The sequence below is a fragment of the Astatotilapia calliptera genome, chromosome 8 (genome assembly GCF_900246225.1).
Source record: "Astatotilapia calliptera chromosome 8, fAstCal1.2, whole genome shotgun sequence".
NCBI lineage: Eukaryota > Metazoa > Chordata > Actinopteri > Cichliformes > Cichlidae > Astatotilapia > Astatotilapia calliptera.
In genome coordinates, this window is record NC_039309.1 from 15,745,448 (window position 1) to 15,761,187 (window position 15,740).

General features: G+C 42.6%; 1 protein-coding gene across 1 annotated transcript in view; it reads left to right on the plus strand.

The window, feature by feature from the left end:
• The window catches only part of LOC113028571 (cytohesin-3), a 30,861-nt gene extending 15,621 nt beyond the window's left edge, over positions 1 to 15,240 (plus strand). The window contains exons 3-13 of the mRNA XM_026178972.1: positions 368 to 432; positions 1,957 to 2,023; positions 2,244 to 2,362; positions 4,529 to 4,609; positions 4,707 to 4,819; positions 6,060 to 6,208; positions 6,340 to 6,451; positions 9,645 to 9,721; positions 11,733 to 11,804; positions 11,953 to 12,107; positions 13,899 to 15,240. Of these exons, the coding sequence (XP_026034757.1) occupies positions 368 to 432; positions 1,957 to 2,023; positions 2,244 to 2,362; positions 4,529 to 4,609; positions 4,707 to 4,819; positions 6,060 to 6,208; positions 6,340 to 6,451; positions 9,645 to 9,721; positions 11,733 to 11,804; positions 11,953 to 12,107; positions 13,899 to 13,971 (1,083 nt within the window). The 3' untranslated portion in view covers positions 13,972 to 15,240. The remainder of the gene's footprint in view (positions 1 to 367; positions 433 to 1,956; positions 2,024 to 2,243; positions 2,363 to 4,528; positions 4,610 to 4,706; positions 4,820 to 6,059; positions 6,209 to 6,339; positions 6,452 to 9,644; positions 9,722 to 11,732; positions 11,805 to 11,952; positions 12,108 to 13,898) is intronic.
• The last annotated feature ends 500 nt before the right edge of the window (positions 15,241 to 15,740 follow it).

The window sequence follows — 15,740 nt, forward strand, 5'->3', positions numbered from 1 at the left end:
CAGTATATTAACTGGATAGACTTAGCTTCATCTCAGCAGCTAAGTTCATTAACTACAACCGTTGTATATTGATTGAAGATCATTTTATTGCCAAATTAAGGACAGTGCTGAATGTATTTGTTGTAATTGCTCACCTGTATTCCCAGTCTTTTTCCGTTGTCTATACGCTGCTGCGGTACTGTGGGCATTTGCATGCTGTATGTAATGCAAATGGGCCTATCTTTGCACACGCAGTTTCCTCATAAGAAAAAAGTTAGTTTTCCACTGCGTACACTTCTTTCTTAGTCCCGTCTCATCCCTTTGCTTTGTCCTGCTTAAGCATAAAGAAAACCAACTGGGGTTTGTATTTTCTCTGTGTTTCTCACAGAGGTTGAAGTTTGAGATAGCAGAGGTGATGACGGAGATCGAACAACTGACATGCGTCGGAGAAAGGTAAGTCAAAATAGTGGAGATGCTTTGTTAAACAGAGATATTGCTATAGTCTTTTTTTTTTTTTTTACCTTATTATCTTGTTTCATGTGGAAAGGCATGTCTAAGTGTGGAAACAGGTTAATTGTTTTTAGTGTGGATTTAATGGCAGCAGTGTGTCTCAAAGTTACTCCCTATTTGTTATGAGGCTTTCATCGAGCCCTTCTCACTATGGCAGCGATCTGTGGAGACAAATACCAAACCCTTTTCTGGGTTACATTTTAAAAAAACAACAAATCTTCTATAGCGTTGACAGAAACACCCTTAAAATAACACAAACATATACAATATTGATTTTGTTCCATGACAGATGATGGTCTACAGCAATAAATAGCAGCAACATTTGATTAGATTTTGCCTCATAGAAGCTATCTCTGTGACTGTGGCTCATTGCCTCTGTCTGAGTTGCGTTTAGGATTTGCATGCAAGTTTTGATGACAGACCAGCATTATGTGACATAACTACATACATAACTACACCTGGCTGTATGAATTATCATACCTATTGTATATTAGAATGGGAATTAAAAAGTTTTTATTGTCATTAAATGTATGATGAAACAAGCGTACAGTCATTTACACAGTAGACATAAAGAAAGTACTTCACATTAAAACTAATAAATAAATAAGATGTGTTTAAAATATGGTGAGGAAGTCAATGTGCTAACAACAAGCGGTCATCCTATGGAGTAACATGAACATGCAAATATTTAAGAACTGCACAATGATTTAAGCAATAATAGACAATATTCTAATATTGCTCATTGCACTTAGCTGTGATATTGTAAAGGAAGGAAATTATCGCAGAATGAAGGAGAGGGGGGGGGGGATGTTGGTGGTAGTGGCCAGGTGATTATGGCACTTATGAAGATGCTCTTTCCGAGTCTGTGTGCCCTGTAGCACCTGCAGAGGGGCAACGGTGTTGAACAGGTGAGAGCCAGGATGTGAGGGGGTCCTTTAAAAGCTGGAGGTGAGTAAGCCCTGCAGGGAGGGCGGAGAGCAGCCTTCTGAGCTGTGTCGAAGCCGTCTCCTCTGTGCGTCGGTGCAGCTCCTGGACCTTACCGTGATACAGAGTGTCAGCACGCTCTCTGTGGAGGAGTGTTAAAAGGTCACCAGCAGCTTTTGGTTGTTGTTCCTGAGCACTCTCAAGATGTGACGCTGCCCCTTTACTATGTTTTTAAAAAAGGAATGTTAGCAGCACAGAGGTCACTGCGCTGTTTCCACATGAAGTGAGTGAAAAGTCAACGTTAGGAGGCAGCTCATTTATTGTCTGGGACCAGCTTTGCCATCACTCAGTGTTTGGTTTAGGAAACAAAGCCACTGACTCAGGGTGGATCAAGGAGACCATGTGTAGCCCTACACGTGTAAGAAAACATATCAGAGTGTTGATACCGTGAGTTTATTGTCATGCTAGATGGTGAAAATCATTCATGTTTGGAGTTCTTTTTAGTAAATAAATAAAGTCTCTATATTTACTTTTGTGTTCCAGTAAAACTTCCCAGAGAAACAAACAGATCGCTATGGGCAGGAAGAAATTCAACATGGATCCTAAAAAGGTACTCCGCTGTGTTATTTCTGCGGTTTGCAGTTTTGTCAATGCTCTGAAACTCTTAGCAAAACCCACCACAGCCTTTAAAGTGTCAGTAGCCTTGAAGCGAGTGTGCCGGACTGAAACGCAATCTCTTCACAGCTGTGAAATCTTGTCGTGATCTATCATCCCACCATGATTTGAGATGAGCAGTCATCCTGCTTTCTCCTCCTCCTCTTCCTCTCCAGGGAATACAGTTCCTGCTGGAGAACGACCTTCTCCAGCACACTCCAGAAGACATCGCTCAGTTCCTCTACAAAGGCGAGGGCCTCAACAAGACCGTCATCGGGGACTACTTAGGCGAGCGGTAAGACAAAGCGTCTATCAGGCCTAGAGAGAAAGTCCTCCTTACAGGAGATTTACACCCCCTCTGTGATTAAAGAAGGAAATTATGGACTGGATTTACTGATTAAAGAGGGGGAACATGATTGACCCCTTTCTAACATAAATCTTGGAGGCAGCGTAGGCGTGTTGGTCTATAAGTCCGCCCAGTGGGACTTATAGCTGGTAATAAAACCATCATCCAGCTTTTTATATCTCAGGTCAGACTGCAGGATAATAAAGAAAGAGACAAGTTGTGACAATGCTGTAACGCAGTAGCTGTCTCAGATAGCTGAAAGACTAGTGAGATGGATGGTGCTATTTTAACCGTATAGAAACACAGGAAGTCCACACCAAGACATGGAAGCTGATAGAAAACGAACAACAAAGAAAACTGTCCACTAATAAACCCTGTTATTTATTACTGAGCCAGGGATTTGGGGGGGTTACCTCCATTTTTTATATACAGTCTGTAGAAAAAAGGCATTAAAGAGTTTTATTCTGTCATTGATATAAAATCTAAAATGCAAATATCGCAAGAAAAATCTGAATCTCAAACATTTCTATGCTCAGCAATGCTCAGCTGCCTGCAACCAAGACCTAACAACAAGCATATGCCCCCAAGGAGCCAATATAAAATACAGGAAATCACATAGCACCGAGCGCAGACTCTGTCAGGTGATGGTGTATCTGCAGGTGGTGAATAAATCCTCAGCTATTTGGACTGGCTGCATTCCTCTGATGCTGTCCCAGCTGGATTTGGTGCTTTGTTTAAACTGCCATTTGAACAAGCTTAATTAAAAGTAGCCTCTTTTATTGCCAGTGTTCAAGCTTATAAATGGATTCTTTTTATTTTCTGTGAGCGCAGAATGTTTAATTGGTGACAGAGCATTTTAAAATAGCTTCAAATAGACTATCTGCTCCACCGCCTGACCCTTTGCCCTTTAGTCCATGCAGGAAATTGCATCACCAACGCGCTGCATTGGCTTACACGAGTAAAGGTGCTGCTTGTGCATCAGCAGACAGATGTAGTCTGACAATAGTAAATCAATGAAACACACGCTGAAAGACAGGGGGGGTTGGGGGGGGGGCTCTGAAGACTCCTTCTATTACTAACAGGCTTTATTCATGGAGGATCATCAAAGCGGCCATCTACCCACTGGAAATCACACTAAGCACAGGATGGGGGTTTGCACTCAGTAATTATCACTAATTAAGCTTATGCAAGGACCAGGAACCTATCATTACATGCTGAGCAGAGGGGGGGAGGAAGAGAAGGAAAATAGAGACAGAGATGGTGGAAAAGGAAAACAACTAGGAGACGAATTAGTACTATTATTATTATTATTGCACACTGAGGCACGGATAAATGTAACCTTGCATGTAACTCTCACGGGACAGGAGTCCATTTATTTGGCTGTAGATGACAGCCGAGCGTGCACTGTAATCACAAACGAGACCGAGAACTACAAATAAGCAAGAAAAAAAAAGAAGAAGTCATTCTGAGAGTAATTCAAAGAGTGTTTGTTGTAGGTTTCTTATAAGCCAGCACTTTCAACCCTTCTACAATTTCTTTCAACAAAAAACAAAAAGCTAAGTCTTTAAAATTCCTGGTTTGGTTTCAACAATATACACAATACAGAGACTACACAGGGGTCAGGATCGTGGAGCCCGGTGTACAACAAATATGATCAGAGAAGCCGTGACCGCAGTCTGAGAGCAGCTGCTGACTTTTTCCTCTGAAAACCCTCCAATGGCCAAACAAAACTCTGACAAAGAGGAGCCTGTATGGGTTTGGTCCTTTTTAGCTGTTTTTCATCAGTCAAATGCACCGTTTACCCCCATCCTCCCCTCTGCGGTGGAGAGAAACGCATTATTATCCAGCTGTTTCAATTGCTTCCAGACCCTCACAGCATCTGATATGAGCTGGGGCACAAATATGAAGGGAATGCAACGAAAAAAGGAGTTCGGATTGTGAAACGCCTTCATGGATTAATATGATTTCCCCAACCTGTCTAGGTTTACATAGTTTTCAGGGTTTTTATCGCCATTAAACGTTTTGTATTTTCAAAGAAAATGATTAGCTGTTGAATGATACTGTAAACTTGACTTTTACCTTCTTTGTTTTTTGGGGTTTTATTGCTTTCTCCAGGGACGACTTCAACATCAAGGTGCTTCAGGCTTTTGTGGAGCTGCACGAATTTGCAGACCTAAACCTCGTCCAAGCACTACGGTCAGGGGAGCGATTAACTCAAATATCGAGCAGGAGGGGGGGATAATAATTTCAACAGTTAACTGCATTGTGCGAACCCTACGCCTCGTTATTGCAGGCAGTTCCTGTGGAGTTTCCGCCTGCCCGGCGAGGCGCAGAAGATCGACCGTATGATGGAGGCCTTTGCTTCGCGGTACTGTCAGTGCAACCCTGGAGTTTTCCAGTCGACAGGTCAGAGGCACAACATGTGTGTGGTGTGGTGTAAACCAGTGATTCCCATGTATTCAAGACTTTTCAAATCAAATCTTTCAGATTAATAAACTGTTCTTTTGGCATCATTTTTTTTTTTACCCCAGCGGTAAATGAAAGGAAAATGTGAAATCCAACACACAGAAATCATCTAATCTAATGTGCCTGCAGATATACTGCCTGAGTGATGGCCTGTTTTTATTAATGCATTTCAACCATTAAGCCATAAGAGTTGCTGTAACTAAAGCTCAACAAGGATTAACCAGATTAAAGCAAGTTACATTGGAGCTTATGAGTAAAAAACCAATGCATTATTCAGGGAGGCTCAACCTGTCCTGAGTGATACATAGTGTTGTGGTAAACAAAGCCAGCAGCTACATCTGTCAATAAATAATGTAAAAGGTTTCACAGGAACCTTTTGTGTGCTATACCATGGCTGGTGTATGTGGTCCCATTTTAGCATTTGAGCCAATCCAAATGCTAAAAAGTAAAAGTGCTTGGTGATTAAGCTACATGCTTAAAAGCCTCTTTTTGGATACATGAAGTTTTTGTATCATTTACATACTGGACATTCCTGTGGTAGACGTTTCCCCAGCCTGTAACAGAATCTGATGATAGGCAGGTGGGAATTTTTATTATGTGTGTGTGTGTGTGTGTGTGTGACAGTCGGTACGTGTGTGGGTGCACCGGCTCCTGTTCATTGACGTAAACTGCGTATCAAGACTGGGGAAAAACACAACACGACCTCAGGTTTTTAAAAATTCCCACGAGCAAGCGAAACCTGGGTTTCGTCCAGCTCGACAACATGGCATTCGCCTCGCTTCAGCACCTTTTTCCCTGTGGTGAGTTTGGTACAGAGGTCCTCATTTGCAAAGTAGCAGGGAGACAATAGACGGCGCTGGACAGCCAGAGCCAAAGTGTGTCAGTGAGAGGAGACAGACAGACGGGAATGAATGATTCATTTACAGGCAGCCACTGGCCCGTGTGAGTCTGCGAGACTGTAAACGCTTCGTTCCTCTGCAGACACACACGCGCCTCTCTCCCTCTTGTGCACACGCTTTTTAATAAATTGTAATATTCTTTTTTTTATGTAACCAAAATTGATTAAAATCATTAACAGTGATAATTGTATATTAACAGCAGCGATAAATGTGCTCACTGTGCCTGGACATGGGCTTTTTCTAATCCATCGCATCGCGCCCTTTCCATTTCTCTGTCTCAGACACCTGCTATGTGCTGTCGTTCGCCATCATCATGCTGAACACCAGCCTGCATAACCCTAACGTCAGAGACAAGCCCCCCGTGGAGCGCTTTATCTCCATGAACAGGGGGATCAATGAAGGGGGAGATCTGCCAGAGGAGCTTCTCAGGGTGAGGATTTGTCTGTACCAAGTGTGTGGCGCGATGATTTAAATGTGCGATTGCCCTGCTGCACGCACTCCATACAAATGAGACATTTAATTTACTAGCTTCCCCTGAACCACCACTCTCTCTCTATGCAGAATCTTTACGACAGCATCAAAAACGAGCCCTTCAAAATCCCAGAGGACGACGGGAACGATCTGACGCACACCTTCTTCAACCCCGACAGGGAAGGCTGGCTCTTAAAGCTCGGTATGTATGGGGCGCCTCAGAGGTGCAAAATTAACCTTCACCATGGTAGTTCATGTTGGTCATGTTGGTTGCAAACGTGTGCTGTATTTTTGTTAATAGATTAGACAGACAGACATCACATAGTGAGGTGCCACAAAAAACTACAAAAATGGTGCCTATGACCAACGAATGACGTTTGCCTGTTACCGCTGTCGCATGCGAGCATGCAAGAATAAATGTTAAGCACCTAGGGTAGACTGACTCGATTAAATATTTCACCAGATTCACTCCAGAATAATTAAAACCTTGGAGAAGCAAAATAATAGCAAATGTAGAGGGCTGGGGTTGATCGTGCTGAAGGTGGAAGCATGGCTGAGAGGATCGATGAGAGGTGGGTAGGCAAGGAGTGGAGAGTCGAGCAGGGAGAGCTGCTGTGGCTGATGGTGCGAGACAGATTTGTGGGCAGCATGAGCTTCAAACACAGGGGAGACTTGGTTGTCAGGCAAGTGAGATCACAAGGAAACAAAGAGCTAGGCAAAACTAAGTTGGCTTTGGCAAAGGGTTTCAAAGGAAATTTGTGGTGCACCTGCAGCATGTCTGCTTTTGTCTTTATCCATCAGCTTGTGACCTCTCCTCTTTGTTTTGTCTACTATTCTCTTGTCCTTTTATAGTAATCTCTGCATTTTCTCTCTTCATCTTCCTGCCATGGTGTTTTTTATCTCTCTTTTTTTTTCCTCCCATGTTTTGGTTCCTCCCTCCCTCTCTCTGACCTCTGTTTCACTCTTCGTTCTGCTATTCCATTTTGCTCTGTGATGGCTGCTCCCTCTTTAAATCTCTGTATTAGGAGGAAGGTAACACTTTGTCTTCATTCCGCCGCTCAATTCATCACAGAGCGCCCTCGTTCTGACACTGGCTGCCATTATCTCCTTAGCACAACAGGCCCTTGAACATGCTGACCTGCTCATATAATTGTGTTGTTGTATCATAGCTGTAAATGGGAAAATAAGTGTATAAGCAATGTGATGTGATGGATTATCTTATTTGAAGTTAAGTCAGAGGTCAATGATCTGGCTCATTCTGCGTGGGGATTGGCTGTATTATTCCTCTTGTGGCTACTGAGAAGGCACAAGGGACACAGCTAAGCTCGTGCTTACGAGAGCTCTAATTTTACTCAGTTTTTCTAAGATTTCTTGCCTTTTTCCATACCAAAAAAAGCTGTATCAGCTGTAGCATTAGCTTCAAAACCTGCACACAACGATTAGAATCCTTTCTGCAACTTCACTGAAAGGAAGCATAAAATTATATAACAGCCATGAAAATATCAGCAAGTACCCCAAAAGGTTAGGCCAAATTACTCGTCAATAGAACGTCAATTCTTTGTAGATGCCAGGAATCATCGTGATTCATACCGATTAGCTGAACGGGTCATCTCATGCTCTCTACCACTTCCCTGCACGTCACACATCTCCTGCTCCTCCTGCCAGAACACGCAGTCGTGCTCGGGCTTTAGTGAATGTGGCTGCTTGTGTCTGCACTGTGGGAATGCGTACCTACGGTTGCGTGGCTGGTCATGCAGCGAAACATCAGAGAGAGCCTTTCCCTTTCTTCATTGTCCTCCATTTGTTCCTGCCCTGCAGGCTTTATTACCTCCCGCTCATTCAAGGATTTCTCTGTCCTCTAGCAAATGAGCTGCACTCACTAGACTGTTTTAAATCTTTTGAATTCTTACAGCAGTATATTGGACTCTAATCTAATCACAGCTACATCGACCTCAAATGTTTAAGGAGTTTTAAGGAGCAACGAAGCTCCTTAAAACTCTTGATTTATGTTGTGCTGGTAGTCCCAGGCACAAATAAGGTGAATTAAACAGGGAGGTGTAAATTTAACTCATTGACTTGCCTGAGGGCAGCACAGAGGGTGGCGGTTAGAACTGTTACCTCACAGCTAGAAGGTCTAGGCCATCTGGCCGAGGCCTTTCTGTGTGGAGTTTGTATGTTCTCCGTGTGTGTGTGTGTGTGTGTGTGTGTGTGTGTGTGTGTGTGTGTGTGTGTGTGTGTGTGTGTGTGTGTGTGTGTGTGTGTGTGTGTGTGTGTCTTTGGACATAAAAGTGGGTTAAGTTAATACTAAATTTCCTATTGTTGTCAATGTGTGCAAACAGTTTTCTGTCTCTCTGTGTTAGCTCTGCGACAGGCTGGCGATCTGTCCAGGTTGTACCTGCCTCGTGCCCTTTGGCAGCTGGGATTGGCTCCAGCCCATCCATTCATCCACCAACTCAAACTCTTATAGTTTAATCATAGCAACAAATTTTCATAAAAACTACATTTATTTGAGCTTTCTGTAAACAAAACAAACTGATGATGGCTCTGTATATTAAGTGTACATGTGGTTCCCTGGACTGCAGCAGAGTAAAACTTCTGTTTCGTTAACTAGTCCAATAAATCATACTGGGTGTTAGGATGATAATCTGAGTCACATAAGCGTTACGTTATTGATTACATCAGTGACAGCTGCTTTGTGCACGTTTCATCCAGTCAGCAAACAAGTTATTATGAAGATTATATGTTGACATAAGTCCCATTAAGTTTTTATTTTTTATTTTTTGATTACATAGACAAATTGTTTATCATGTTGTTGATGGGGTAATTATCAGGAAATCCAATAATCCCAATAATCCATTTTTTATTCAATGACACAGCTAGATGGACAGATTGTGGGGAATTCCTTATATTTTGCATTAATGCATTAAAATGTCGCCCTATGACAGCTGGGATAGGCTCCAGCGCTCCCCCGCAACCCTGAAAAGGACAAGCAGGAGCAGATGGATGGATGGATGCATTAAAATGTTTCTAAGACTGTCACTGCAACAATCACAGGCCATTATTTATTTTTTTCTGCTGCTTTCTATTTAAAAAGTGTCAGGCTTTTCTCAAATCGGGTCATGGCGCTGCTTCTCTTAGCTGTCGCATGTATGCGTTCGTATGTGTCTGTGATTCCTCCTGGAGGAGAAACACCTTCATTCCCCTCCAGACCATTGCCCTTGCAGGCATCGGTCTCAAGGGATTGAGGGATAAGGGTCTGATTCGGTCTTATAATGCTGGGAAATGTTGATTAGAACCAGATGTGGAACGTGGAACAAAGCAGGTTAGCTTCCACATACACAAACAGATTCACCTCTTCAGTTTACCCTCATACGCTGTTTGTTTCTCCCTCGCAGGTGGCCGAGTGAAGACGTGGAAGAGGAGGTGGTTTATTCTGACTGACAACTGCCTCTATTACTTTGAATACACAACAGTAAGTAGGCAATTTGGTGTGTGCACGTGTGTGTGTGTCAGGACAGAATTTGACCATTTCATGGTGCACAATGGTGAAGGTGTGCTTTGCCAATTCTTAAAACGTAAAACCTCTAGTGACCGTGAAAATGTATGCACAAGTGGCAAATTTATGCAATTTATATGTAAAAACGACGTATGTTCACACACCGACCTCGATCTATATTTAAATCCACAGAAAATGAAACAGTACTTTTTATTTGAAATATTATAATTAGTCATCATGTAGATGTTACGAGCCTTGGTACCTTCGGTAGTTTATCGGTTAAGTTTAATCAATATTAAACCAGTTGTCCAGGTGGAGTTTGGGAACAAACATGCAGACATACATATAATCAATCATCATGATGCTGGTGTTAAAATAATCTATGCTAAGATAATCAGCTAATTGCACTGCAGTCATGACTTGGTTTTCAATATCGGTGGCCAACTCTCAGCAGAATTGCGAGTAAATATAATCTCTAAAATGTCAGACTGTTCCTTTACGAATGCATCTGTAATAAATTTTCACATTATTTTAAAATATTTAACCCAGGACTGTTTAGTACAGTTTTGTGAATAGATATAGTAGAGACGGATTAAACAAAGGGGCATCAGATTAGTCTGTCACACACACATGCGCGCACACATATTGGCACTGGTCTGTGCCTTCCAGCTTTGCTATTTAACAGATGCCGCCCCCTTGACCTAAATGAACCTCACTCCAGCAATTAACATGAGACATCATAGGAAACATCTGCAAAGTCTGCAACACACATCTGGCCCTGCTAAGCTATAAGCCAAGTGTCTCCCTCAAGCCCGCGACCATGAATCCCTCAGCACATACAAACGCCTTCTGTGGTGGGGGGCATACGCAGAGCCAGCTGTGAGCAGCTCTCCCAGGGCATTTCCTCCCCCCACGCTTTGCCACCTTATTAGAAGGAAGATGACAAGCAGGACATGGGGCTGTTCCTCAAGAGCTCTCCCAACACACACACACACACACACACACACACACACACACACACACACACACACACACACACACACACACACACACACACACACACACACACACACACACACACCTGGCCCCGCAGACACAATGGGGGGATGGAGAGAGTCGGGTTACATCTCCTTTGGGTGACCAGGATGAATAAAAACCTTCAGAGTGCTTTAATCGAACCTTGATTTTTACTTGGATGCATTCAGACTTAACATAAAGGTAAAAATGGCACCTAAATAGCAAATGTGTTGCATCAAAAACTCTGGGAAAATTTTGTGACACACATATTTTTGAGGTCTTGTTATTTGAAACTGCCTTTAGTAAAACTCCACACTAGAAAACAAAAAGTACTAAATGTCTTCAATATTACCAGTGATGATAAAAGTGTGAAGGTTGTTTGCAATTACATTTTTACAAATTCTTGTTTTGTTTTTTTTAATGAATCATATTCTGTCCCACCAACAAACAAGACAGCTAGCATAGCCTGTATATGAAAGATGGATAATTTAAAAAAAAAAAAATAAATCACATTTTGGTTTTTGTCATTTTTCGGAGGATCTGGCTCAGAAACACTCATCCAGAAGCATCATGCCCTGCTTTATCATCTATTTTACCATAATGGTTCCATAATTTATAGAATAACATCATATTATATCAATCATACCTGAAACATGCAACTGAGACCATAAACTCACCGGAACGGTGTTTATTGAATTCATAAATCAGGTTAGCAAATAGTTAGTTTCTGTCCAGACTACTTTTTAAAAATTGGAGGCTACATCCATCTTTTATATACAGTCTGTGACTGGGTCATGGCAGCCACAGCACAGCTACAGCATAAGGCTAAAGGTGTCACAGGTGATGTGACAATGATCCAGGCGGATCTTTTGTCACTGTGACTTCATTTGCACATAGATATGATTATTGTAAATGATGTGCATGCAAATGAATAAGTGATACTGAGGACTGTTTTTCTGTGTCTCTTCAGGATAAAGAGCCTCGTGGGATTATACCTCTGGAAAATCTTAGTATCAGAGAAGTGGATGAGCCGAGAAAACCTGTAAGAAACACCTCCTGTCCCTGCGAATAAATCCTCATCTCATTTAAATTTAAATACCTTTGCACTGCCAAAAAAACAACAACACACAAACAATGTGTTCTCGGATTCTTTCATCATGTAAATCAACAGTTTCATGATTTTTCTTTAGAACTGCTTTGAGCTCTACAACCCCAACCATAAAGGTCAGGTAATCAAGGCCTGCAAAACGGAGGCGGATGGACGCGTCGTCGAGGGAAACCACGTGGTGTACAGGATATCTGCCCCCACCCCGGAGGAGAAAGAAGAGTGGATCAAATCCATCAAGTAAGAGACGCTGCGTTAGTGTGGATCCATTTACACTGAGAGGGCACTTAGCCAACGCCTGCCTGCTCCCATGTGGGACTTTCTCATGTCTGACCTTGACTGTGAGAAGCCCACACACACACGCGCACACACATACACGGAGCTGCGAGCTTAATCATAACTATGCTTGAGGCTTGAGTACACACACACATGCAGACTGGTGACTAACTGTGACTCATTTTCTCACACTTCCATGCAGATAACACTCGGAGGTGATGTCTGCTCTGCTGGATAAGCACACTTGCCTTTGATTAGCGTGCAACAAGAAAGGGGGGGGAACACACACACCTGCTCAGACTCGGTGCACTGCTGTACACTTAAAAACATAATGACAGTTTTAATGCATTCCCATCCAAACACTTGTTAAACACAGAGAGGAGTGGAGGTGCTGCTGCAAATTGGACCCACTGGGTAACTTTCGAGCATGCTGGTTATGATCGGCTCTGCTTCAGTGCGATCAATATCAGGCGAAAAATTGTACTGCTGAATCTTCCCCGTGCCCCGATGAGATTTAAAAACCCTTGGTGTGGAGAGATGTTTGATGAAAGTGGGGAAGGTTTAAGGGTGAGTTACTGGAATCTTATTTTGGTGAGCATGGCCTGGGGTATGGTTAAATAGACTGAAAACTGCTAATTTTCTTGGTTTGGAAAATTTCACATGCGGGGAGGGGGGGGGGACTGCTGGCTTCTCGTGGCTGCACATCATGAAGTCTCCTCCTGTCACTTTGGCAGTGGAATGATTACACATTAGACTCAGCGGGGCAGAGCTGTGCTGCCGCAACCACACTCCGGGGCGGCAGACTGTCCTGTGGTCAGCAGATTTCACACAAGCACGCGACTACACACACACACACTGTCCGGCCCTGATTCAACCTGCAAGGCTGGAAACTACTGTTGTAGAAACTGTTCTGCACTTGCACACATGTCAGCCGTCATGTGGTGGGAAAGCGGCTAATTACTCAGCGTTATTCCCATCAGCAATCTGTGACTCCGCTATAGAAGTCCAAATTAAATACGCCGTGGCTGACGAGCAGCTGCGTAAATGAAAAACTTGAAGTTGTAATTTTTACAATTTTATGGCAGCTCCGTATCACATGTGCGAGGTGAAAGATGCTCATTGTGACAAACCCACACATGATTCACACTTTAACCCACAGTTCCTCTTTGCTTCGTGAAGCGTTGGAGCTTTTTTTAGCTCGTGTTGACTTTACAGCCCGCAGCTCATTTTGGTTCAGTCTCTCACCTTCACAGCACAGCAGTGCTTAATGCACGCAAAGTTAGCAACTACCTCACTGAAATATTGGACAAGAAAAAATGCACATCAACTTAAAAGCTCATGAACTTGCAGCATGTCTGCTCCATCCTAAAATTCTGTTACTCAATATTTGACTTCCACTGAACTAAGATACACAATTATCAGTCACACAGATTTCTAGCTCAGCGAGTGTGTTGTTTGTGAAGAACAGCGTTCAGAGGTGTAAGTGCCAGATTTTGGTGCTGATGAACTTGTAGATGGGTGATTTATTTCAACTATACAGACAAAACAGGATGGATAGGATAGAGATATCCAGTTCAAGGTGACAGGAGGGGCTGTAGCCTGCCCCAGCTGTCATGGGGTGAGAGGCAGGGTACATCCCGGAAAAACCATCAGCCTGTCGCAGGGCTGACACAGACAGACTAGATAGAAGCAGTTTTGCTGATATTAAAAATAGGTGTTGTCGTTGTTAAATCTGTTCCTTCCTGTCCTCCACAGAGCAAGCATCAGCAGGGATCCTTTCTACGACATGCTGGCCACCAGGAAGAGGAGGATAGCCAACAAGAAATGATGATGACTCACCCTCACTTACGTCAAGTGTCAGCAGCATTTCTGTCATCAGAGGAATCCTTGTGTGTATGTGTGTGTGTTTAAGAGTCTCAAAGGCGTCCGATTCATACGTTCTCCGTCAGCCCTGCGGGACATGCAGTAAAACATATGGGACTAACGTGGATCATCCCTACTTCTGCCTGAAGATTTGTCTGCACCTCAGTTCTTGGCTGTTGGGAATTAAAGATTCAAATTCAGTCTGCTACAGGCAAAAAATATAATAAAAAAAGAAGGTAAATTCTCACCACACTAGACGACGATGGAGAACAGCATGAGGACTTCATGTAACTGGAGATAGCCATAGCTGTAATCATTAGTCTTTTCAGCATGCCCTAATGTGAGACTACACCCTGCTGGACACATAAGGTGCTGCAACACATTGGGAGGATTTGAAAGCTGAATGTTCAGCTCCCAGCCACTCAGACCAACTTGTCTGGTCTCAGCGTTTCATTACCTTCACCTCCTTCGACAACTGCCAACAATATTTTGTAGATAATTCGCAACTACAGAAAGCCTCAAGCTCATCAGTCAGCTGGTCTGATTGATGTAGCCTTTAAGTGACTGTACCTGTATATGCAAACATACTCAACATGGGCTCGTACACGTCCATTTACGATATTTCCTTTTTAAAGGCAAACCAAGTCGTGTGTAACGAAGCCCGCCAGCAGTAACGCATCATATTAACTCACATAGTGAAGATCCACCTCTGCGATCGTTTTTGTATTTATTTTCTCATCTTTTCACAAAAAAAAAGCAGCCCTCCCCCCGGACTCACATTATGCATGTATAGTATATAATTTACATACCGTTTTGTTTTTTCTGTATTGTGTTCACGTAGTGTGGAAATCATAATGGCTGTAGCCTTTACCCGTTCATTTTCTTTTCATTTTTAGTTTGACAGCTAACAAGTTTACAATAGTGGAAGAGGGTCATTGTGCAGCTTCCCCTCACACTGTTATTACTGAGGTTCAGATAGTATATGTAATATGAAAGAGAATTAGGACAAACCCTTTCAAAATAAGATACTGGAATTTGCTGGAATACGTGTGAATGCTCTAACTGGAATTTTGAGAACCGTTTTCCCCAGACAGATCAAACCGCCCCACAAAGCCAAAACTTTCCTCACGGGCGCAGCTTTCAGCTCTAAGCACAGTTTGGCGTTTGTGCGGGAAAACGGCTCTCGAATACTTTGATGTACACTTTGAATAAAAAATACATGCTGATAAGAAAACAGCTTTTTGCGTGCATGTGAATTCAGCGAGCAGTGCTCGACTCACCAAACTTACCAGGTCTTTGGTTATTTCAAACATGGATACAGTGCTGTGAGAAAATTAGAGTGAGCTGAGCCCAAACAGCTAGAAAAGTGTTTGTATGTAACAAAAACCTGAATACATAGGAGTGTCGTTAGTGGATCTACATTATAATTTAACCGTAGTGGAAGGTTTGCTCAACAAGAGTCTCATACAGTCTAGTCTATATCATACAAAAGCACACAGGGGCTTTAAAAAGCAAAATCCCTGCAACTCATCTCAATCAGCATTTTTTCCCCATTCATTTCAATGCAGCTTGTAAACAAAGTCCAAGACCAAGAACAAATTACAATTTCTGACATTAACAAATGTATTTTAAGGCGTTTACCTTATACAATGTATAAATTCGTACATGCTAAACTTAAAGGTATAACAGCAGTTTTTCTTCCAACTTTTGTCTAGAGTTGAAAAGGAAAAAAAA